A 25,628-nucleotide genomic window follows, 5' to 3' on the forward strand; every position below is an offset into this window, starting at 1 on the left:
CAATTAAAGAGCTTGGAGAAAGGCAGGTAGGCACAGAGAATGTGCCTGTGTTTGTGTATCACTCGAGGAAAATCCTGACATCCTTATAGCCAAGTTGGTTAGAGATGGGCTGGACAAGTGAGCGCTGGTGCAAGTGGAAAATTGTTTGGGCCACTGAGCTCAAACTGGCTGTTAGTGATGTCCCTCTGGGATCAGCTCTTGGTCCAGTACTCTTTAACAATACCTGGGGGCTTAGGTGGGCAGTAAGCTGCCCAGAAGTCAGCAGTGTGCCCAGGCAGCAAAGGCTGACTGCATCCCAGGCACTGTTAGCTGGAATGCTGTGAGGGCAAAGGGAGGGGTCCTGCCCCTCTGCCCAGTGCTCGTGAGCCTGAGTGCTTGGTGTCCTTGTCCCAGCACCAGGACAGTGGCACACCAGCAGCAAATCCAGTACTGCCACTGAGGTGGTCAGAGCTGGAGCATGGATGAAGCCCTTCGCAGAGGTGCACTGGGACAGGAGAAGGGGCAGCAGGCACAAGTTGGAACACAAGAAATTCTGGCCAGGTAAAACAGGAAAAAATTGCCATGAATTGATCAAACTCTGGAACCAGATCCTGGAGCAGGGATGACTGCTGTGTTGTTGTTGTTCAGGTCTTGCTGGGCAGAGTCCTGAGCACCTTGCTTAGAGCAGGAGATTGGATTAGAGACCTCCAGAGGTTCCTTCCCACCAATGTGGTTCAGCAGTGTTAGCAGGAGACCAGCTCCTTCAGCTCACAGGCACTAGCTTGTCACCAGCCATGAATCATTTAGTTGTTGAACTTTCTACCCAATTTCACTTTCCCAGTGCCCCTTCTTGGGAAAGATGCTCTGTTTTGTTTTATTACTCCAGACAGGTTTAGTGCTAAAATATTTCTTTAGATATTTTTTTAAGCAAGGTGGCCTCTGGCTGCAGTTAGTGTCCAGTTGGAGGGAGCTGGCAGCATTATATAGCAACACTAAAGCAAATCATTCTACCTCATAGCATTATTACCTTGATCTGAAAATTTCCCCAGGCTGCAATTTGTCACTAATATTGCTTTCAGCTAAACTTACCCATACAAAAAAAAAAGGAGTTAATAGAGCTGCAGTTCTGTAGTTGCCATCACCATTTTTTTGGGGATGAGTTATTGCTTAGTACATTTTACTGACCAAGCTTATAGAGTTCTTGGACCTTGAAAAATGATGCAGTGGTTTATCATGGACTCCATAAATTGTTGGACTATGTAGCAGCAATATGTTAGACTCCTACACCCTAAGAAAGGAAGGTGTCTCTGAAACAGTCTATACATACTGCACTGATATGAACGCTTGGTTGTGATTGCCAGCAGCAGAACTGATGGAATGATACTGAGCATCACTGCTGCTTTTGTGCTTTTGCTTGTTTCGTGCCATACTTCACATAATTTGAATGCTGTGACAGTGACGATGACAGTGATATACTATAATATAATTCCACCTGAGACAATGCAGCTGGAATTAATAAGCTGGAGAGACAAGGCTGAGGTATTTTATCATCAGTTGGTGTTTGATATTTTTTTTTTTTTTCGTTGGTGGAAGGGCCAGCAAACCCAGTGTGGGGAGCAGGCTGTCCAGCTCAGGTGATGCTTTGGGTCAACACAGGGAGGACAGGCAGCCACTGTGGCTCATACAGTGCTACAGCAAAGGTTGTACCAGCATCATATTTGATGCCTGTAAGCTGAAGATGGAATTGCCACTTACTAGCTGAGGCTGGTGTGGTGAGAGGTGTGTCTTGTATCCACATCAAAATCCCCTGGTCATGCTATGCTGCCTCTTAACTTTCTGTCAGAGGAGACCTCAGAGTGAGAGTGGCTTACTTGCTGATAGTTTTTGGTGATGGAGTCAGAAAGGGTCTTGCTGGTGCAGCCTAGTGGATCTTAACTGGGGTATTGGATTGTTCCCTGAAGGAACAAATAAAATACCAGGAAAAAAATTGGGGTGAGGACCTTAAAGACTCCTGACTCATCTCTTGAATTGTGCTTTGAAGCTAACAGTAGCCACTACATAGTGCAGAGCTGCTTGTGGAGTCTTCACTGTTGTTGTTTTCATGCCAAAGAGAAATGAGTTACCAGCTTCTGACAGAAAAGGGACCCCAGGCTTCTCACTCTTCTCTTACAGTACAGCTATTGATGAAGGCTGATCCTGAAGTGCCCCAGAACTATGATCATTTTGTGATGCCTAACTGGGACCTTGTGTTGTCCTGCATCCACCTCGGAATCAAAAATACACTTAACCCATCCAGAAAGTCAAGCAAGGCAGGACCACTGTGTTCTCCAGCCTCACTGCTGATTAAAGAAGCAGACTGCAGTTAAATCCATATGTTACAATGACTTTGGCCACAACTGAACTGTTACTGGAAAGCTGAACTGTTTTTCTGGATGTGAGACTGCAGCTCACATTGTGAGGAGACTGGTAGAGCTGTTTTTATAGCCTTGTAAAATTAAACTTTGTGTGCAATTGGCCCATAATGTTAACTCAGCTCTACTGGCAGGTATTTTTGTTTTTTTAAATAGCCAAGGAAATAGAGTTCTAAAATCAGCCGTTACTCATGGTTTGAGAGAGCTTTTGGATTTGTGATTCTTTTTAAATGTTTGTCGCTTAATTTAAAGAAGTGTGAAAGAGACTAGCAAGAGAAATTAATTGACATGAGAAACTATAGCAGACTTTAAATTGGTAGTTTCTCTAGTCAGTAACACATTTTAAAATGTGTGAAAATACCTGCATGCACAAATAGTCTATGATGGCTTGTCAAAGAGCTAGGCTGGGAGAAACTGTAACTCATATCAAGCTGCAAGCTTAGACTAATCCGCATATTGAATAAATTTTTAAATTAATTGTTTAACAAAGATGAACATCTGTGATAATTCTGTGTGCTGTTGGGTGTCTGATGGCAGAAGCCATTCGTCTTTGTTTCTTTTTCTGTCTTTGGGCAAGACCTCAATTTTATTTAACATTTATATTTGTTGGTGCTTAGAGTTTGGGTTTCTGTTGCTGTGGGTGCTATACAAGCCAGTCCTCATCATGATACCCATCTCAAGGTGTCCTGGGAGTGCAGGTGCAGCTGTGAAGCTCTGTCCTGTCTCCCTTGAGGCACAGCTGGGGAAGTCTGGATGTCGCTGCTCATCCAGTCCTGGGGTAAGGACCACCTGGTCCTTACAGGTGTGCAGGCAAAGAACGTGGCAGAGAGCTGGCAGGTGCTTGTGGAAGGTCAGGACACCCATGGAACAGGTGCATGGAAAACAAGGCACATGCACACACAGGGATGCTCCTCCTATAACCAGCACTTCTTGGTGTAGTTACACCCTGTGTGGAAGTGCACGGAACCCAGGATATTGGAGCTGTTCAGAAGCATGGCATCAATTCTGAATTCAGAACAGTTAAACAAGTTAGAAACTGCTTGTTCTTGTTGATTTCTATGCGTGTTTCTGTGGCCTGTTAAAAATACAGGGAAATGGGTGAGTGTATGGGGGGGAGGAAAGGAAAGAAATGAGTATGGATAGTGCTTTGTTCTGTGTACAGAAAGTCTGAATAAAAGCAGAAGAATAATGGGGTTTTTTTGACATCAGCTGCATGGGGGTTTTGGTTGGCAGTACAATAATAACAGCTGTCAGGCAGTACTGTGATACAATTTGATGCTTTTCTTTGAAATCCTCTTGCTGAGATTTCTCTAAAGTAAATTGTGAGTTTTGGTATCTACTGGATGTGCTTTAACTGAGCTAAAAGTATTTGGTACTGCCTGAAAATTTGGCATTTCAGGTATGCCAGGTTGGGCACCCAAAATCATTGGTACATTTAGGGTAAGAAAATCATTCTTACATGTATTGATCCTGGCTGCTGAAGTATAAAACTCCAGTCTTCTTTTTCCTGGTATTTTTGCCATGTTTTAATACATGCTGTTTCCATAGGGAAAATGCCAAGCAGTCCATTCATTGACCCGTTCCTCTGCAAATGAATGCCATTAATGCATCCCACTTCATTGCCTACCAATGTGAAAGCTGTAATACAATTTTTATCTGCCAAATGCCTCATTCTGTTTGTTTTAAATTTAATTTTCTTTCAGTTGCATTTTAAACAGCTGTTTTCTGAATCCCTCCACAAATAGCAATTATGTTTTATAATGATGATCTTTGTCATTTAAGTTTTTAACTAGTGGTTTGATTTCCTGCTCTCAGCAGTGTGAAACCGAGATAGCTCAGTTGAATTTTGAGCTGTGGTGGCATAAAACTGGCGTTGGTGGGTGGAAAAGTTACATATTTTGATTTAGGTGTTGGAGATCTTGCACATATCAAAGCATCTGGAATTATACTCCTACACCCAAAGCTGCTGTGTTTTGTATTTTATGTATTGTGTCTTCTGCAAAAGATTCAAGTCCCGCTTTCCCTTGCAGCACAAAACCACCCCCCAAAATTACAACTCCAAAAGAGGTGGTGCTCAGCAGACACAGAAATACTATTTTCTGGAGCCAGAGGTCTTTTTCTATCCCTGCTGGGATGTTGGTCAAGGTCCTTATGGGATCCATAGCTGGTGCTGGAAGAAATTCTCATCCACTTCTGTTCTCCAAGAGCCTTTCAGATCCACTGCCTCATGATGGTTGGGCTGCAGTGCTTCTCCTGCTGTGGTCTTGGGTCTCAGTGATATTTCACAGGCAGACAAATTAGGGACAGTCTTTATTTGCCTTGTGGCTAGAGGTTGCTTATTGTTCTGAAGGTTTTTGCTCTTCAGCTGCTTGTATTTCACACTACTCCAGTGTGACTTTCTAGTTTTCAGGCCTGTTTATTTTTGCTTTAGCCTCCAAAGGATGTGTGGCAATGTCTTAAACCAGCTTTGCTTCTGGAAGAATCACAATGTGGAACTGAAACTTGGAGCACTGAGTGTGTCCACCTACACTGTTGTTTGTTTGTCCCAGCCTGAGATGGTTGTGATACTGAGATTTTCTCTGGGGTTTTTTGGTGAAGGGGGTCTCAAAACTTAGCCCTGCCAAAGGCAGTTTGGGCAGTGTGTGCCATTTTAAACCAAATGCCATCCACCTAGCAGCCTGCCTGCTGAGAGACGCTCATTTGTCAAGGTTTGCATGTTTTTTCAGTTAAGGGAGTTTTCTATTGGTAGAGGAGAAGATGTGTTGAATTTTTTTTTGTTTCATTTGATGCTCAGTTAGGTCTCTAAAGCCTTAGTCCCAGTTATGATTTACTTCTGTTAGTGTAAATTGTGTCACTTTCATGATTGTTTACCTCTTTTCTTTGCATTTTTTTTAGAATGAACTTCTCCACTTAGCTTCTCTCCTGTGGCTGTGAGATATTCAGAACTAGAATTCAGATTACCCAAGTGCACAGTGAATAAAGCAATTTCCTATTAAACAAATATAATCATTGAACAGTCTTGATAGTTTCCCCATATAAGCTTTCCTACTAAGCCAACCCTGTCTCAAGCCTTGAGTAATTCTCCAGAGATGTTGGCATCTGGAGTGAGGTTTGCAGGGCTCAGGAGTCCAATGCAAGTTTACTGTGTACAGACGTATGTGAATGGTGATGAATTAGCAGGGTTTTGTCTCTGAGCCAAGAAACAGAATTTATTGCTGAAAGACCATTTTTTGTCTGTCTAACAATAAAATGATTTTCTGAACATTTAGGCAGAGCAATTTTTGATTAAAAATAGTTTCGTCAGTGCTGTGGTAGTTGAATTATGAGCTGTGGGCATCAGAGATTAAATACTTATTGTGGGGAGCTCTCTGGAACTGAGCCCGTGAAAAGGGAGCATTATGCTGCAAATTTATTAAATATTGATTTCCGTAACAGTCTACAGGCACTAATGATTTTTGTAATATGGTGGTAAATAATGTGAAAGAGATTAATATCTCTACAGAAAAAGTAATTACAAATATGTTTAAACAACATATGAGTTATACTTGTGGATCCTGAGGAAGATTCAACTTTGGCCTCTTGCTGTGTATCACAGAATGGGTAGGGTTGGAAAAGGCCACTGGAGGCCACCTGGTCTGACCTCCCTGCTCAAGGAGGGTCCCTTGGAGCACGTTACTCAGGGCTGTGTCCAGATGGCTTTTGAATATCTCTGGAGAAGTATCCAAAACCACCTTGTCATCTCAGACTTTGCAGCTGAAGCTCCCACAGTTTCCTGAGGCCTGTGATCTGGGTTGGATGCTGGATATTTGTCTTTGGAGGTCACAACCACGTGCCGGAGGAAACAAGGCATGCTCTTTACAGAGCTAGAATTCTTCTGCATCACACTGAGGTTTCCTGGCAGCCTGCTCTGGGGCAACTCAGTTAGGAACAGTTTACCCTCTATAGCAAAGCTGTTGATTGCACCAGGGGTGGTTTCTTTACGATGGCTTAAAGAAGTTGTTACTGCAAAGTGTTTGCTCTCAGCAGTCATTATGGAATTGCCTCGCCACAGAGATTAGCAGTTTGAATTTGTCATTACTTTTTCAGTCAGTGTAAATATTTTAGAGCAATAACTTCCTCCAGAAGAATGAAGGAAATGGATTTTGTTGTCTTAATTTTGTGTAGAGCGAAACACAATTTTCAGGCATTATCCTTAAGCATCACTTAGATACCCACGTGAGGCACATTTTTGACTTCCTGCTTCACTTTCTTAATGAAAAAATATTGATGCTCTTCTACAGACTTCAGTCTTTAAATTTCATTAGGAGGCATGACAGTATCGGGTTCTTAGTTCATTGAAAATGGGCAGGTAGCTTTAGTTACAGCTCAGGAATTTGTTTTACATTTTGAGAGGTTCATGTAGCAGCAGAAGTGGAACTGCTCATGGCATATGTGTGAACTCTTGTTGGTGGTAAATGAACAAGAAAAGGTACTGTGGTGGGGGGGAAATGCAGAGGTACAATTTGGGCTTTGGTTTCTGAAATACCAGCTCTGGTATGACTGGGATGTGTGACCTAAGAAAATGTACACCTCAAAGTCACAAAAAGCAGAGTTTGTTAAAGAACACGAAGTGCTTGTGAGAAGCTTGTGCAGAGGATGAGGCTGGGGGAAGGAAGCTGCCTAACAGAAATGTTCATTCCCAAGTGCAGGCATGTCTGAGTGAAAACCTGTCACCCCTGGGTCATGTGGAGGCTGTCCTTGTGACCAAATTCAAGGCACATGGACATACAATCCATTGTCCCTTCCCAACCTTGAACATTTATTTGTTTTTATGATTTTTGCTAGGGTGTCTCAAGGATATTTGTAGTACATTATTTTTTATTGTGTTCTGCTTTATTCTCTGTGCCGCAATAACATCAAAGCCTTGCAAGGCCCATACAGAGGATGGCAGAGGATATTGGCATTCAGGAGCAGTGCCTAAAGTCCCTCAGGGTAGAAACTCAAATGTTGGCTATTGCAGGCTTGCCTGAGGCTGCCACAGTGTATTCCAGCTATGCTGGAAACTGTCCTCCTAGGATGGCTGTAGTCATCCCATTACTGATTTATGGCTGAAGCAATCTAGCACACAGTTGCTGGCCTGATATTTCTGAGGGTGTTGATACCTTAGTGAAAGGTGAGGATGCTGTAAGTAGGTGAGTCAGATGAATGCTTTCACACAAGCTGTTCAAGTTTTGTGTAACTAATGAAGCAGTTAAAAAAAAAAAAAGCAACAAAAGCCCCTAAATACAAAAGATCCCAAAGGGTTTGAGATTAGGAGACTGCTCAGGAAGCTTTGATTCTTGTTAAAGTCAGTTAACTCCAGCAGATCCTTCAGAGGTTTGGTGACGTTTCAGAACCATACCCTTTCAGTTGTGCTGTGAAACCAAGTGGCATATGGCGCTTCTAACATTCTAGTGAGAATAAAGATGATGACTGTGTTTTTATTAAGATCATTCTTTTTTTGAAGGCTCAGAACGAAAAACTCCCCATTCCAACTTTCAGCCCTCTCTAGCTGTAATAAGACATGTTCATACTGCATTCACATGCAGCTCGTGACCACATTACAAAGCTACTTTAAAGTCAAGTAACTTCGCTGTTCCCTGAATATTTAATCAACTTTTTGGCTGGGTTTTATTGCAAGCTTCAGATTCCATAATGTAAGCCATTTGTGCTGTAGATGTACCTATGAAAAAGAAAAAAAGGAGAAAAGAAAAAAGGAGACAGAACCCCATTCTTCCACCTTTTATATCCCAGCTGAGCTTGAAACTAGCAGAGTCATTAAGCGTAATGCCAAGTGTCTGGTGTGTGAGCAAATGTGTAATAATTGTATTTTGGATCCAGCCGTGTTTTAGAGCAAACTGCTTATAATTTCCAGCAGTTACTCTTGCAAAGTGGTTTCCTTTCTTTGGTTCCTTTATCTTCAAGTAATACCTGCATAATAAAATTACAAAGTCAACTCAATCTTTGCAGTTACTTAAATTATGTTATGTACTAAGTAACTAAAGCAAACAAAGCTAGCAGAAGATAGTTAGTTGTCTGTATTAGATTGATGCCTTTTCCTGGTCTTAAAATCAAGAATCAAACACAGTTAGAAGGGAAAAAGGGATTTTACCTTGGTATTTATTTTGAGAAACCTTAGGTGCACCACATCCAGGTGGAATGTGCTGAAATGCACCCCACAATGCACACACCTGATAGATCTGGTCTAACATTATAGGTCTTACTAATTAGCATATCTATCAAAGATTCCCCAGTGAGAGGCTTGAATGAGCCCCCCCCTCCCCGAGGAACCTTCCCCTGGATGGTTCTATCTTAGTTTATAGAATGTGTTCTGGAGAGGACCTTGGGGTCTGGGGCACACTGATCCCTAACTACAAAGCTTCTAAAATGTGTAGTCTCCTAGCTTGACAAATAAGTCTAAGAATGTAGGCTAAAAAACTTACCAATACAGAAGTTATAAAAAGGTATAAAAGGGGTATAAAAGAAAAGGCAAAAAATCATCATGGCATCAAGATGGATTTAGCTGGTACTGGTCTGGTCCTTTCCATGCTCCTCAAGGCACTACACTCTTTGTGGTCATCTTAAGAAGTTGCCTTTGGTGTCAGATTGGTGTTAAAATTGTTCATTTCAAATATATGGTCAGAACAAAAATTGTTAAAGCTGGTGAGCTCTGATTTATAGTAAATTTGTTTGTGTTATCATTCTTTACAAGAACTTTTTTTTTTCTGATATATAAATATTTAGTCTTGGAATGTCTCCTTCATCGTATATGTGTGTACATACATGTGTATCATGTATATATTTGTGAAAAAATTATAATTTGCGTGGCTATAATGCAGCATCTCTCCTTTGAGTGCTCTCAGGCAAAGGGAGGGATACCTCATGCAGCAGATCAGACAGTTTATAAAATACGTAACATTTTAGAGTGAGTTCTTCCATGCTGTTTCAGAGTGAAGGGATAGATGCGGAAAAATACTTTTGGAGAAACAGCTTATTTTGGTAATCAAAAAGCATAGAAGACTTGAAGCTGGTCATTCACCTAAGCATGTCTCTTTGATACCTCCAAACAATATGGAAACTCACATTTATGTGTAGAAAAGCTGAAGAAGTTGGTACATTTGGCGTGAGGGATATCAATCAGTGATGCTGAAAGAAGTGTTTCACTTCATGTTTCCCCATCTGCTTTTACAATGTTCTTGTAAAGTCACCCAGAGTTGTCCCATGTACCACTCACACTGTTTTTGTACTTCAGGCCCAGCACACATTTCATGTAGTTGTGAAGTGACCAGCATTACCTGATTTCCTTTCCTTTGTCTCCTTTCCTGTAGCTATTACATCTCCTGGAGTCTGAAACCATGCAGCTGGAAGCCTTTTTGGAGTGGAAGCAACTGGAACCAGTTTACTGGCAGTGGATGGTAATGAATCAAACTGATTTTGAAGGGTGCAGCTTTCTTGACTTCAGCATAGCTGACTACTTCCAAAGGCTCTTTAGTCCCACAAAATTAAATGTTGCAACCAGCTGTTCAACAGCACTTGAGAAAAAGGGAAAAAAAAGTCTTGGTAAAGTAAGGAATGTTTTCATAGTTCTTTTTCATTCCTGTTTTCTTCAGTAGGACTCACCCAGCAGAGTTGAGAAATTGCAGGGCAGAATGGCAGAATTTCATATAGTTAACACAAATTAAAAGGTCTGATCTTCATCTTTTTAATAGTTTTTAAACATAGCAGTCGCACATGTTGGTAAAATTAAATGGCTTTTCAGAAGAGGGCCTCTAAGCTTGATTGCAGTCTTGAGAACAACTGAATTTGCAGGCAGCTGATATTGAAAACAACTTCATTTTTTCCCAGCCAAATAGTGTGTTGACATTGCTGATTTCCCCTTGAACTGTGTTGAATGAACATAAGAAAATCAATAACCCTTTCTCTGCGCATCTTAGGATTTCTCAAGTGAGTGCAAACGATGCCATCCATCTCACTTCTCGCTACGACTTTTGCCCACTCAGTGTTGCTGAAATAATTCTTTAGCACACCACATTAGCTGTATGAGCTTACAAAATTTTGAGAATTGGTGAGCTGACTGCTAATTACTCATATGCCGCCTTCTACACTAAAAGCAAAGCAGAGAGCAGTGTGGAATTACCTCACCTGTCTTGAAGGGTACTTCCAATTTTCGTTAGTTATCTAATGGTTTTTGCTTTACATGTTTACCATCTTAGGGTTTTTTGGAAAGCATCAAATTAGCACAGGCCTGGCTCCCGATAGATAAAATACAACTGCAAGTATTTCTGTGTATCCACAAAAACATTTGCCTTTGACATGTTGAAGAGTGTGGAGAGTGTTAGCCTGCTTTCTGGAGCTAAGTCCTAAATAAATACTTGACCAACACATCTTTTTAAACTATTCAGTGTATTTGCCTTTTTCTTTTGTGTCACTGCTGATGGTGGTTGTTCCTGGATGCAGTAGGATGAGAATGAGATACAGTATGGGAATGAGATGTGCTTTGAAAAGACTGTAGTTTTCTTTCTACCAAACTTGTGTTTTGCGTTGCTGACCTGAGGGATAGGATGGTTCTTGCATAGCTGCTGCCAGTTCTTCTGATGGTGGTGGGCAGGAACACAACAGAGCATGACATCACTGCAGGAACTGGAATGACTGCAGTAATCACAGAATATCCTGAATTGGAAGGGATCCACAAGGATCGTTGAGTCCAACTCCTGGCCCGCACAAGATAACCCAAAAATCCCACCATGTGCCTGAGAACATTGTCCAAATGTTAATGTTACTTTACAATTCTGTCATTTAATGAATTTCAAAATAAGGCATAAACAGAAGAACCCCCAACCTCCCAAAAAACCACACCCTTTTGCTTTATATCCATGCAGTTTGTTATCCTGTCAATGTCCCTACCATGTCTGCATTCTCATGAGCTGGGCCATGGGTCAGCAGGAGCTGCTGCCCTTAGTGCTGCTTTGTGCCAATTCCCAGTACCAATGCTTGCCTAGAAAGGAGGTTTTGCAGGGTGCCTTATGCCATTTGTAGCTGTCTTCTGAAGCTTTTTCTTGCATGAGCCTAAGAATCTCTTGCTGTGAATTAAGCCAGAGTTTTTAACCTACCTTCTGAGAAAAGAGAGAAAGAAGGGAAAAAATAAAAATTCCTATGCTCTTTATAGCAGTCTTTTATATAAGTGAAGGCTGTTAGCATGTCACTGCCTTCCCAGTCCCTGTTTCTAGGCTAAGCAAAAGTTTTGATGTCTTTATGTGTCCTTGTAGGCCATTCATTCCAGCTTTTGATGTTTGTTGCTGCTCTCATCTGGGATTTTCCCTCCCATTTGTCTGTGTTTAACTTCAAGTGCCTCACCTGTATGTCAGCATTACAGTTAACACTCTTCTGTCACGGAGACTTGTGTTTATACTTTGTGACATGGTGCTTGACTTTAACAGTGTGACATCGGTGACTTCTGGCTCTCTGACGTCTCATCCAGCAGTGTTGCTGCTGTGCCAGTAATTATCCACTTGGTTTTTCCTTGCTCGTGTATAGACCACGCTGCTCAACTGCTGAATTTCCTGCCAGTGTTCTTAAATTACTTCTTCAATTGCTAAAGACAATTTTGAATGCAAATTATGTCCTTAAAAGAGATTATGACCTCTCCTATTGAATGTCGTCTTGATAACAGTATGGAAATAAATATTTAATACTCTGTGAGTGAGGCCTGGGTCCTTTAGTTATGCTGTGCTACTCTGGCTTGAAAATTGTGTTTCTGCACAATCTGTGCACCAGACTGTATAGATGGACTCTGAATGTTTTGTTTAAATGCTTCTGGTTTTTTTTTTTTTCCTTGAGCATTTGAAATGGCAGTTGCTATCTCGGAAGGCAATTGCACAATTAATTATCAAACCAGCTCTATGGTCATGGTCAAGCAGAACTGCCAGTTCCTGATCAGCCTGGAGCAGGGATCTCTGGATGTTCCTCAACTTGTGGAGTTTTCCGTGGGCACCTGTGGGTGTTAGAGCAGGTGGGGCTCTCCCAAACCGTGTGAACATGTACCTCCGTCCTGGTCATCACTTTGTTACAAAAAACCATAGAAGTGCATCCAACCTCAGAATTTGAGAGGAAGGGCATACCTAGAGCTGCTGCAGTGCTGATCACCTCCATCTCATGAGTGTTACTTTATACTTTAGCACAGTGGAGAGTAGCTGACTGTGCAGTGCTTTCCAAAATTAACTAGGTTAGCAACATAAGTTTTCTGTTAACTTGGAAATATGTTATAGTGAACTGAGGGGGTTCTCTCTTAAAATAACTCTGAAATTGTGGAGCAACCGTATATTGAGATGGCAGCAGTGAACTCCTAGGTATGAATTACCAGGAGGATGGGGGGAGCCATTTTAGCTCCTGCTGAAAAGTAACTTTTATTGTTTTTTGTTTAGGAAACTGTGTTGGATAATATGGCTGAAGAGGGAAATATATGGGAGTCCCAGGACGCTCATGGAGAGAAAAGAAGGCTGCCAGAGGTGACCTCCTGCTGCCCCTGGGCTGACAAGCTGACTGGGCAAATGGACAGATTATCCAGAGATCTAATGGCTCTCCAAGACCAACTGCACCAGCTCGTAACTCAGCGAAAGGCTGCCTGGTGGGAGAAGGTAAGGCTTTGGGTGGTGTTCATGTCCACTGGAGATTTTTAGGATCCTGCATTTTTCATCTCACTCTCTATGGCCCATCCTAGGGCCATAGCCTCCCTATTGCTGCTCTGTGTCAACCTTGCTGCAGTCACAGTGTCAGATCTGCAGTTCCTCATCTGTTTATGCCCACAGCATGGCAAGTGCTCTTTCAAACACAAAGTAGGCATCTGTCCCGGAGAGGCAGTGCACTGAAACAAAACAAGTGTTCTTTTGGAAGGGAAGGCTTCAAAAGATAGGCGGTGCAGAGGAGAGGAGAAAAGAGAAAGAGGAAGAAATCGTGGCAGCCCCAGAGGGGATGGATGCAGCAGGCTGAAAGCAGCAGTAATGGTTATAGTGAGAAAATAAAGAAAAGTATTTACAGGGAAAGAGGCCTGAGCTTGTCATCTTTCATTGAATTAGGAGTCTTTGAAATGTCTGATGGGGGAAGGAATGAGAGGAATTTGAGACCTTCGAAGTGAGGGAAGAGACTGAGCACAAGATTTGATGGAAGAACAGACTGGCTGTGGGAGGCTGGCTGTGGAGGAAAGCAGGTGATATGAAGGAAGTGTGTGTGGTATTTGCTGTGTAAGGGTGGGGAGACACTGGGAAGCACCCAGAGCGGGTGGTGGGGCATAAATAAAGGAGATGTTAATGTAGATGTAGAAGGTGAATCTGAGTATCAACATACTGGCACAAGGAGAACAATGAAGAGGCAGGCATAAAAAACTAGTGATTCTTTCCGAGCATCAGGTGGAGACAAGGATACCAGATAGGTTACCTGTGGATGGAGAAAGAGTGAAAGAAACAGTTGGGACAGACAGAGCAGTAAGAAAACTGCTATATCACCACTTTGTGTTAACTCAGGAGAGGGTTTTTTTTGCCCAGGGTGTTTGATTTTTTTTCTTTCAGGACAGAGAGGAGTGTGTGGTTTTAGATTGGAGTGTTGGTAGGCAGGATTGTAGATCAGCTGCCAAAATGGAAAATGGCAGGTTGTCAGATCAAAAAGTATTTGCTCAAGAGTTCAAAAGGCATCTGGCATGGAAAAAGTGTGTGGAGAGCTAATTGCTCTCTTCTACCTTAAGCATAAGGAACTAATTAGGATCAGTTGGATAGGGAAGGCACAAGGAGCTGCAGCTTCACACAGAGTACAAAACTTCTTCCCACAGGGCACTGTGGATATAAGCAGGGTACATGGATTTGAAATCTGTTGTACACATTCTTGGAAGTTGAAATCCATCAAACCATAAAATATGCAGATACAAATTGCAACCTTATGAGTTAGTGGGAGAACAAGTCTTTGCAGGCTGAGGTCTGTGGAAGTATCTCCATGTATTTACATTTGTCTTAGAGTCTTCTCTAGGCACTTACTGTCGATCACTGTCAGTGACAGGGTACTGGACTAGGCAGATCTCTAGAATCATCAGATTTTGTTGTTCCTGGGGCAAAATGGACACTACTATTGTGGGACAGCTCAAACCTTGAATTCTAAAAATAAAATTTCCAGTGCATGATTTCTAAAGCAAGATATGCTCTGACTTCTCTTGCATGTAACAATATATATGCTGTTAAATATGATGTTAGGTATTACATAATATCACACTGATTTTTTTCTTTAATGCTTACATTTGGGGATTAAGTCCAAAAAGATTTAACTGATGATTCTTCTTCGAAGTAGATGCACTGATCGGATTTGAATGACGGTTGGTCATGTTCCAGTGTTTCTGAGATTCTCTGGATGTCATATGAGTTTGGGACTATGATAAATGGAGTGCATCTTAAGTATGTTGTTAAAAGGCTGGTTTACTACAAATGCCTTCTCTTCTACATATGCCCTGAAACAGAATTGTTTTGTAATGCTACATGACAGCTTTTTTTGGAATGCTTGGGGTCAGATGACTCTCCATCAATCCTCTTTATATCAAGCCTTGGTTTGCATAGTGTTGCTGCTTGCGTGATGCTTTCTTCCTGTGGTCTGTCTTTTTTTCCCACAGCCAGGATGCTTGCTGAATGCAGGCTCCTCTATCAATTGTATGTTTCTGACCCCTTCTTTTCCCTGGAGAAATAAGCTTATCAAATCTTTCCTTCTATATTATTTCTTTAATCAAACAAAGAGAAGATACAGGGTAGCTGAAGTCATTATCACTAACTTTGTATCTTGCAGTACTGAGACATCTGGAAATTATCTTGGCTCTTACAGTCATGCCCAGCTGAGGGACAGCACAGTTTATTACAGCTCTTATGTCCACTACCTTGTACTTCACAAAGAACCTGATAATCTGCAGAGTGTTTGTGTCTGTTGTTGCCAGTAGGCCTGATATCTGTGCCAGGCAACTGGGTAGAAACTGTTCTGAACAGCACAATTGAGAGCACATGATGAAACATGATATACTGGGGAAGAGACAGCACAGTTCCTGCAGAGAGGAATCATGACTCTGAAATCTGTTGGAGCTGTCTGAAGGGACCAGTGAGCATGTGGGCAGGGGCAGCTGGATTGATGCTGCTTAATCGCATTTGCAAATGGTATTTGATGAAGGCCCTGAAAAGATTCTCAGCAAAAATAAACTGCCCATGTGATTGTCTTCCCTCTCTGCCTTGAGCAAACAGCAGAGCAGGAAGCCGGGAGGAGGCGGCTGGGATGGGTTTGTGGAGGTGGTCACTGGTGGAGCCTCCCAGGCCTGGGAGCCACCCTCAGCTCTGGGAAAGGAGCTGCATGGCGAGGTGCCCACGTGGAGGGAGGAGATTGAATCCCTGGAAGGACATGAAGGACAACAGCAAAGGATTATTGAAGGTCCTTGTGCTGAGTGGTAAAACGTCAGATACAACTGCGTGGAGATAAATCCAGGCTAACACGTCTGAAGGGAGCATCGTAATTTTACATGTGTTTCTTTGGATTGTCATGGTATGTGAATGAGCTCTGTGGAAAGGTCAGCGGTCAGAAATAGTAAACTGGATTCTAAAACTGTTAGGGAAGCAGAAGAAAGCAAAACTTAAAATACTCCTGTCTGTTTCTGGAATGCGATGTGTGGTGCTAGTCCCATTCATAAATTTTAAAAAAAGTGTTTGAGCTGGAAAGGAACAGGGAGGGGATGCAGTGATGACCCAAGCTGTGAAAGGGTTTCTCTGAGGAAACTTACTGGGCTCCTTGCACAAGAAGAGGAGAGATTGAAGAGGGGTATCACAATGGAGCAGGAGGAAGCATTTTTTACTGTTCTTCTGATGCTCCTTGGTTTTCATGAAGGGTGAACCTAAAGGAAATTACTTGACCTGCTCTAAGGCTGTGGATTGGGCTTGAAAACCTGTTGAAGTGTCTTTCATTTCGGAAAGCCTGCAGTTGATTCATTTATTTATTTTGGACTGTGTAGAAGTATTTCAGATGTGTTAAAGTCATTGCTATGCCACGATGCCTGGTTTGCACCACTAAGCATAACTACTTACGATTCAAGATGTGGTTTCAGGGGCAATGAATCTATTTGTTGCAAGTTTGATCATTTGCACACTGTGATTCTGGTAGTTAAAATATCAATCTTAAGTCTCTTAAAATTATTTTACTTATTTTCTTTTGTTTCATTTTTCATTTCCTTATTCTCTTGTTTGTTTCTACTTACCCTCAGCTGTTTCTTTGGTTGTGTGCTTGGAATGACCGTGAAACCATTTCACCTTTCAAGGACATTCACTAGAAGACATTTGAATGTTGCCGTGGGATTTGGGTGATTTGTGAAACCCTGATTAATAGGACATTTTAACTGCTACCCATCTCTAGGCAGCAGTGTGTTCAGTATCTTGGAGGAGAAAAGGCATATGACAGAGGTGTGATCTGAATATGGGGCTTTCTTTGTTAGCTTTGCTCTTTTCTTTGCAGTACTGGGCAAATAATCATTTCTTTGGTGACATTTTGGGGATCTGGAAATGATCAAAAAGGGGAGGGAAATGGTTAAGCTTTAAGAACATTTCTCCTCTCAGAAACAAACTTAACTGTAAAAGATGAAATCTCCTAATCCCAGAAGAGAGCTTGTTTGTTTGCTTTTTCCTTTCTGAATATTTTGTTACCTGCTCCTCTATTAGAGGGGAGGATTTGATTTCAGTCTGTGTTAAAACATTTGGCATCCACAAAGCTGGAATGCAGAGTATTTGACTCCACATGGTAATCGTTTCAGTTTTCATCATGTAAATGCTTGTACCATTCTGAGCGTTTGTTGAAACTTGGGATATTGTATCCTGGGACCCTCTGTGTTCTCTTGCATTTAAAAGCAAGCCAGACTCCTTTGAGATGGTGGTGTGATGGGATGGAGCTTGCTCATGCATACATCTCTGAGGCACAGAGCAGAAAGGCTTAGAGCCATTAATCTGAGCTGGAACATGCTCTTTCCACACACCAATTCTCCCCGGAAATACTGGTGGCTGTGCTTGTGTGCTTGGCCAGTGGTGTGTCTGAGTACCCAGGCGAGACTGGAATCCCTGGCCCGTACCAGACCTCCTTAATCACAGTGGGAGAGCACTGAAACCTACATTCTGTCTTTGTGTTTTTCTCCTGATCCATCTTCTCCCCTCCATTCAATAATCCCTAACCCTCCTAAACCCTTGCACCTGTCTCCCGGGTAGGGATGGGAGGATGCAGGGCTGCCCTGTGTCAGAAGAGATGCCCTTTGAATTCAGGTGTGTTGGGGAGGGGCTGTACCAGACAGGGATGTTTTGTTTTCTCTTTCTGGGGACAGGGCGGGTGCAGGGGTTGCAGGAATGGCCTGGGGCACCCAATCAGGTGAAGGTGGTAGGGACTGAAACATAGAGAGACTTTCACTCCATCCCAAGAGTTCTGTGATTTCACTTCAACATTTTGCCACTGCCAGCTCATCACAGCACACTGCTGCAGACCTTGTAGAGTCTAAAAAGAGAGCTCTTTCTTCTAAGGTTCGTACTTTTATAAAAGACTAAATGGGTTTTGATTGCTTTTGATTTAAGTCTTCAAAATCTGAAGCAGGGGAGCAGCTCCAGAAGCTGATGCTGGAACATAGTCCTATATCCTTCTGGTTTTGGTTGAGTTTTTTTGTTTTTCTTACCAAAATTGACTTGAATTGTACCTACTTAGATAAATGCACTTCCAAAGGTTTTCTGTATGCCTCATAAGGATTGGAGAGGGGGTGAGGAGCTGTGGGTCCCTAGTAGCCACTGCTAGGAAAAGGTAAATTCTTGTTGCTTTCTGCACCATGGGAATTGTGAGGAGCGCTGGTGGGGCTGGACTGGCTCCCAGTGGGCTCAGTTCCTTCCTGCACTGGTGCAGGGCTGAGTTGTGTTTCTGTTGCCTTAAATCAGGGATTTGTGGCGAAGAGAGCTGGGCTCTTGCTGAAGAACTCTCTGAGGCTTGTCAAAACCACCTTTTCTTTTTCTTTTCTTTTTTTTTTTTTGTGAGCACACTGTTCCCATTTCATCTTTGCTGTTGCTGCTGTTTATTCTAGTTCCCTGGGCTTTTTGCTAATATGAAGATGTTAGTGTAGTGAGCAGTTAATTATCCATGCTGTCTGGGGTGGAGGAAGTGGAGGGGTGGTAGGGAATGGTTCAGTGCTGGTGTATTTCCTCAGTCAGCATATTCCCTTTCCTGGTCCCAGAACGCTTCTGTGTTGCACTTTGTATTTGCAAACCTCCATCTGGAGCACTGAGCAGCTGTCAGTGGAGCTCCTCATGCAAAAAGAAATTGAAGAACTAGCAAGACCACGAGAGCAGCTTTTGGAAGTGCATGGTTGGCTGGGCCCAGATGTTTGGGAAGGGGGAGGAAACCCACAGAGATCAACCAAAACATCCATCAAAGGGAGCAGTGGAGGACATGGGCAGGAGGACGGCAAGGAGGGACAAGTCTACTGGCTCTTATGTGCAGTTCTTATTTAGTTAAATGTAGGATTTAATTTGCTGCTGATGGAATTGCCGTGGCTCTGGCAGATTTAGGCTATTAGAAATCATGAATCTGCTGTAAACAGTAGGAAGTAAATCCTGATCTTTATATTCACTCTTTGCTCTTGTATTTTCTTGCACTGGTTTATTTCTCACTCATCAATATTCCTAGCAGGAGATCCAAGGCTGCTTGTTTCTGGTAAGTGCCTGTAGAGATCCAAGTGATTGTTCATGGAAGGCAGTGTGCTCTCTCTTGTGATGGAAGGAGGAAAGGAATCATGCCTGTGCATCTAGTTCTTCTTTTGACAGCAGGATCTAAAATCTGCTTTAGACCTGAAGTCCCAAGTTACCCTGGTTTAGGGCTGGTGTGCATGAGGAAAGTTACTGCACATAAGCAGAGCTGGGAGATTTTCTGAAAGACTCTTGCTTGCTTCTGAGAACTCTGTGTAGGCTGGCCAGACTTGAATAGTCAATGTTAAGCTTGCAGCATACAAAGAAAGGGTTGGAAAGATAAGTATTTATTCTTCGTTTGCAGATGCAACTCACTGTGCAGATTGCTGAATGAGTGCCGAGCTGTGTGAGACACAGAGGCACTCCGTGTACCAGTGGCTAAATCAGCAAACTGATTTCAAACACACACAAAAACTGTAACTGAAAATAAATTACCTAGCCTGACATTTTTCATGGGGCTTATGTATGCTAAAAGACTCCAGCTCCTTAGGGAGGAGTGGAACATTAAAAACTTGAGTGCCGTCTCCTGTTCTGTGTGCAGAACTTTGGGGTTTAGGTGTGCGTGGGTGAAAGTTTTTCTTGCTTCCCAGAAGGTGCTGCTTTCCCTTCCTTTGCCAAAATGTTTGCTTAGGCGACAGGATCAGTTAAAGTATAATAAATAACCAGTGTTAATATTTTACTTGCATTATTTATGAAGATGTTGGATACTGACCAAGGCAATGAAACATGTAATAAATGCAGCTGGAGAATTATACTCCAATAAATTTTAGATGAGCTTTATTTAATGATAAAGTGTAAAAAAACCCCATTGCAACGAGAGAATGTGTTTTGTAGCCACTGTAAATGTTTTAGTGCATTTTAAAGAAATAAGTGTAGCACTTAGGTTCTCACAGTTAAAGCACCCAATAAAACAAGGATGAAGACTAGGAATGTCTGCAGGGCTCAGATGCACAAGATATGGAAGCACAGGTCCCAGCACCACTATCTTTTGAAAAGCTTGGAGGCTGAGGGTGGGATTTGAGGTACCAGAAGCCACAAGGTTGCTGGATTTTGTCTTGCCAGTGGTGAGCCACTACAACACATGTTGTCCTCCACAAGGGCAGCACCGTGGGGTCATAGCTAATTCTGGCTGACAGAGGCCATGTTAAACACCACAGCCAGAGGCTGTATTTTAGATAGCTCTCCCTGAAACACTATTAGTGTGTTTTACTGAACCTTTCAGAGTGGGTTTTGGGGACAGTAACTTCCAGGAGGTGCTTGGCTTGCTTTGCAGCTCTAGGCAGACTGTGGGGATGGGTTCCCCCTCTGCCAGCGGGAGCTGGGGTCATTGAGTGCTTTGCAGCACTGCTTGGGGTTTTTTGGGGTTTTTTTTGGTGAGTTGACAGAGGTGCTTTTAGAAGGATTATTTGCATTCATGCATTCAAAGCTTAACTTTGTTTCCTTTTTTCTTGAAACCTTGGCCTTGTTCTCTCAGTTGTCTGCCTGAAATCAAGGTTACTTGATCATAAGAGAAAAAAGTATCCACCTTGTTTCTGTCTTTGTCCCTTGTGCTTGTAGAAGAGCTGACATAAAAGTAAACCTGTAATTTAGTGTTGTCACATATCTTCTCTCCAGCCAGAAATGCATCTAAATAAAGCTTTAGTACGCTTCTGAGCTCCAAACTCATCATTTTGCTTCATTTTACTGGCTCTCTGTAAGCCCTGAGAGCTGTTTGATTGTCTCCCTTTGCAGGGCCTGGCCTTTAACTGCGGCAAGAGTCACAGGGGCCACCCAAGCAGCCTCACATCCACCTACAGCTGCTACTCACCCTCAGATTGTGAGATAATAGACACTGCTGAACGCATCTGAAGAGTAGTGGCTTTAGAAAATGTCTGCACTGAAACTCTGAAAATGTTTCCTGTAGAAAATCTCCACCTGGGAATTAAAGTTTATTTTCCTCGTGCCATAGTTGTGGATAGGCTGTATTGCTGGAATGACCTTTACTGCTCTGGATGCATGACTCCTGCCTTCCCTAAAAGCAGGGAGAAGAGTACAGGGCTGGGTGCTGGGGGATTCTGCAGTGGTCATACAAAGCCCCTGGAAGGGATAAGGGAGTGTTTTCTAACTGGAAATGAAACCAGTTTGGAGGTGAAAAAATTCCCTATAAGTCATGGGGGGATTTTTTTGTTTTCTTTTTATTTGTAATTCTTGGATAAGAAAAACCCTTTTCTGAAAATTTGTATGACTAGGTGGTAATACCTTCCTCTCATCTCTATATTTTAGGAGTGTTTTGTATCAACATGCCTTTTGCTGGCTGTCTATACAAGGACCCCACTGCTTGAATTTCAAGTTTCACATCCTGTTCTCTTGAAGCAGGATAATATAGAGAGGTGCAAGGCACAAGCAGCACTCGTTCTGAAGTGGCTGCTTTCATGTTGCACAGTGATAAAAGTATTCTAAAAGCAGAGTGGGACCCTCCAAGCTTCTGCAGGCCACTTAGATCTGAGATGATCTGTCATCAGTGTTTGTCTCCGCTGCCCAAGATAAAAGTTTGGTAGAACAAATTGAAAAGTAAGTGAGCAATTTATTATCCAAAGCAATACTTGTCTGTTGCCTTCCTTTGTAATTTGTAGTTGTCAGGGTCTTTTTCAGAGTAGCACTGCAGCCTTTTTGCAAGTGTCTAAATTACTTACACTGGCATATTCTGGTTTTCATATCATATATTTTCAGTATGTGCCTATTCCTACTTTAATTTCTGTGATCTTCTAATTGAATTCAAGGATTTGGGAAAGTCTAGAGATAAAACTATAGTTAAAAAGAAATGAGTTATGAAAGGCTGGAATGGTAGAATGGAACTTTTTAAATTACTGTAAATGCTCAAGATTTCTAATTTGGAGAAGAAAATAGGGGTTTTTTTCCTCTTACTTCCTGTGGTGTGCATTCAGAATTTCACAAGTCTGGGTTGTGTCTCAGTGTAGTTGCTGGTAAAGAGTCTGCAGGTTTGATGGTCCTGCTAGGAGCTGTCCCACTTCCTCAGAGTAGGGAGTGTCCCAAGGGGCAGGCTTGCATATCTTCTTGGGAAGGAGCTGAAGAGGTTCAGGTGAGCTCCTGGCTCCAGAGCACAGGGATTCTGGTCAGCTTGGATATTCTTGCTGAAGTTTCATGTCTGCTCTTTTTGTGCTGGCATCCTCTTCAGGTGAGCAGAGGTGGTGCAGAAATTTCTTTCAAGACCATTTATTATTTTAAGATCTGTCCTTGTCTGGATCTGCAGAGTTGCTGCAGTAGTATAATTACATTTTTGACTCCTATTTGTTTTTTTCTTTGAGTTCAGTTGTTCTTCTCAGAAGTTAACCACTGGGAAGCGAATTTCATATGCCAAAAAATCAGAAACAGAGAGTACAGAAAATATTATGGAACAGAATCTTGGAATCATAGACTCATTTAGATTGAAAAAACCTGCTAAGATCACGGAGTCAAATCCAGCATTGCCAAATCTACCACTAAACTATGTCACTTAATGCCACATCTACATGTCTTTTAAATTCTTTGGGGATGGTGACTCAGCCACTTTCCTGGGCAGCCTGTTCCAGTGTTTGACAACCCTTTCTGTGAAGAAATTTTTCCTGATATCCAACACAGACGCCCCCAGGCTTGAGGCTGTTTCCTCTTGTTCTATCGCTTGTTACCTGGGAGAAGAGGCCGATCCCCACCCAGCTACAACCTCCTCTTGGGGAGTTTTAGAGTGCTAAGGTGTCCCCTGAGCAAGGATACTTTTTTATAGCTCTGTGGGAGAGGGATGGATCTCATGAGGCTTTCAGCATAGCTGCCTGAGTTCTGAGCTGCTTGCCTCAGGTATGTCCTTTAGGGATCCATCCCAAGGGCTGTCCTTGGAGGAGCTGCCTTGATGCATCTCTTCAGGGAGTGAAGCTTCATGGCAGGAGGAGAGCTGGGTGCAGCCCTGACCCTGAGCAGCTCACTGTGCAGCTCTCTCAGAGTTCAGCTGCTCTCAGGCCTAACAGGATTCATTTCCCCTTGGCTTTGCCCCTGTCGTAGTTATTTGTAGGCTCAGCACACAGGCAATGCTTTTATCAGTTGTGTGCTTTCGTACTGATATTTGGAGGGGTATTTGTATTTTTCTGGTAAAGACTCTGAAAAATATTAATGTTGTTCTCTCCTCTTTTCTTCATCCTGTATCCTTTTCCTTTATCTTAAGCTAAATTGACTTTTCTGACTCCCATCAATGAATTTAGAGACATGAGTCTTAAGTACAGACCCATTGGATTACCTTAAAGAAAAACCAAAGTAAAAAGCTCCCAAAACAAACCAAGCAAACCCTAAGAAAATCTGTTATCCGTTCTGACAAGATCAGGTCACTCCTCGTTATTAAATTATCTGAGTCAAATGCTTTAATTAGCATCTAACTTTTCATTACTGTGCTTCCTCACCATCTTTCCATTGGAGAGAACAGTGTGGATGCTGATCTGAAGGCTTAGGAAGTACTTTGCAGTATCTGATGTTTAACTGAAGCAGGGAGCAGCCATGCCCTGCCAGGCTGTGGCAGCTCTTCTCCTCAGATGCAGCTGTGTGCGTTCTGGGCATTAAAACTGTATTTGTAGTTATAACATCTATTCCTCGATAAGATAGGTAACCAGCTTCTCCATGGCTTCCCTGTCAGTTTGTGTTGGAATGACAGTAGGTGCACCAGGAGCATTCTGATGGTGAATGTCTTGTTTTAAAATGCATAAGATTGGAGATGCATACATTCCTCCCTAATTGCAGGAAATTGCAGATCCCGACAAAATTTGGAGTGCAGCTGCTTGTATAATTACATCTTCTGTCAGTTGTATAGCTTAGCTTTACAGCCCTTCTAAAATATCTTCATAGTTTATGGGACAAATAATGTCCCCACTGATATTACTTTGGGATCACCCCTTTCATTTATTCACCACCAGTTCCAAAGGCCTGAGATTTTTTTCTCATACTGAACTAATAACGAATATTAAAAATTAGTGGTTTTATTAAGGTGCAATTTTGCTTTAGCTGCTGTAATTATTGTTAAGCCAAAAGACATTATTTAAGTTTCTTCCTGTTGCTGGGGGGTGGGTTTAGTAAGAAGTACCAATTCCTGTACCTCAAGCCGGTTTGATTTTGGTTATATGGAAACCTTTCCATTTCATGGCCTTAGGAAATAGTGGGTAATGGGTCATGGAAGAGTTGCTGGGTTATTGGCAACTAAGTGTTGCGATCTGCCACTGGCCATTGAATGGCAGGTAAGATACAGATCACAATTCAGAGTTTAATGAAATGTGTTGGCACCACTTACACCACCATCACAGGTGGGAAATGGTTGAAAGGTTAGAAAGGATTAAAGGAAGGGTAATAAAGGAATTCATTTGGTCTGGCTTTTTGAGAAGTGAGAAAAGTGTAATTACCAAGGCAAAGTTCATAGCTGGACTGTGTTCTGCAAATTCCTAGGCAGAAGTGGAATTTTGAGGGTATTAGACTTTAGATGAAAGATGGTATAAGCAGACCCAGTGGCTGAGGTGGAACTTGCTGAGAAAGGCGTGTTTTTAATCATAATTGGATTTCACTGCTGAGGTAGTGCAGTGATAGGGTAGTATTTTGATCTGCTGGAGTCTGTGTTTAGAAACCCAACACTATGTTTCTAGAAGAGACCCCGTAGTTTACCAAAATGTAGCAGAACATTGCAGAAATTACCAGGTGAGAGACTGTAGCCTGTGCTTTGTGATAGATAGACTATTCAAACAGTTTATTATGACTTTAATCCACAAATTCATGAGCATTGGCATTAAATGGGCTATTTCAAGTCTCTTTTGTGTACAATCAAGGATCTCACGAGAAGAAAGAAACCTTATTTAGGCAGGACAGTGTGGGAAGTCTTCAGCTATTAAAATAGAAAGTGATGGTTTCTAGCTTTTTGAAACTGGTTAGTCTTGAGTGTGTAGAAATTGCAGCAGAAAATTAAAACCCTTGAAAGCTGACAGCAGAGAAGCTTGGTTCAATGTGAGACAAGGTTTATAGAGCTGCAGTACTAACTCTGTAACTTTCTTAGAGGCTTGAAATTACATTTGGGCAAGTTGCTGTAAGACAAGAATTTGAAATTAGGGTAAGGTATTTTTTGTAGTAAAACACCTGCTTACTCAGTGTTGTGGTGTTTCCGGAACAGCTGATTTCAGATATTGCTTTTGCTTTAACTTGTGGGCTTTTGTACATAAGCAGCAGATTGTTTTCTGAAGGTTGGAGGCCTGATTTTCCTTCTCAGCAAATGTTTGAACTTCATAGGGCCTGCAGGGTCCTGTCCCCCCTGCTCTATAATTTTTCCCAGCAGTAGGAGCTGCAGGACTTGATTTTCTGTCAATTATGCATTCACAGCATCCCTTGAAACAGTGCCTTTCTCTGCTCCTCTGAGGCTGAATGGGTCACTGTCTACAGCTAAGGAAGGAAAGCATTTAACCTT

The 25,628-nt window shown here is 42.2% G+C and overlaps 1 protein-coding gene across 3 annotated transcripts in view; it reads left to right on the top strand.

Annotated features, from left to right (window-relative positions):
* The window catches only part of TEDC1 (tubulin epsilon and delta complex 1), a 67,808-nt gene that overhangs the window by 33,992 nt on the left and 8,188 nt on the right, over positions 1–25,628 (top strand). For all 3 annotated transcript variants that reach the window (XM_082287667.1, XM_082287668.1, XM_082287669.1), the window contains 2 exons: positions 9,737–9,823; positions 12,830–13,042. In XM_082287667.1, coding sequence (XP_082143793.1) covers positions 9,737–9,823; positions 12,830–13,042 — 300 coding nt within the window. The remainder of the gene's footprint in view (positions 1–9,736; positions 9,824–12,829; positions 13,043–25,628) is intronic.

This window comes from Coloeus monedula, assembly GCF_965178545.1.
Source record: "Coloeus monedula genome assembly, chromosome: 9".
NCBI lineage: Eukaryota > Metazoa > Chordata > Aves > Passeriformes > Corvidae > Coloeus > Coloeus monedula.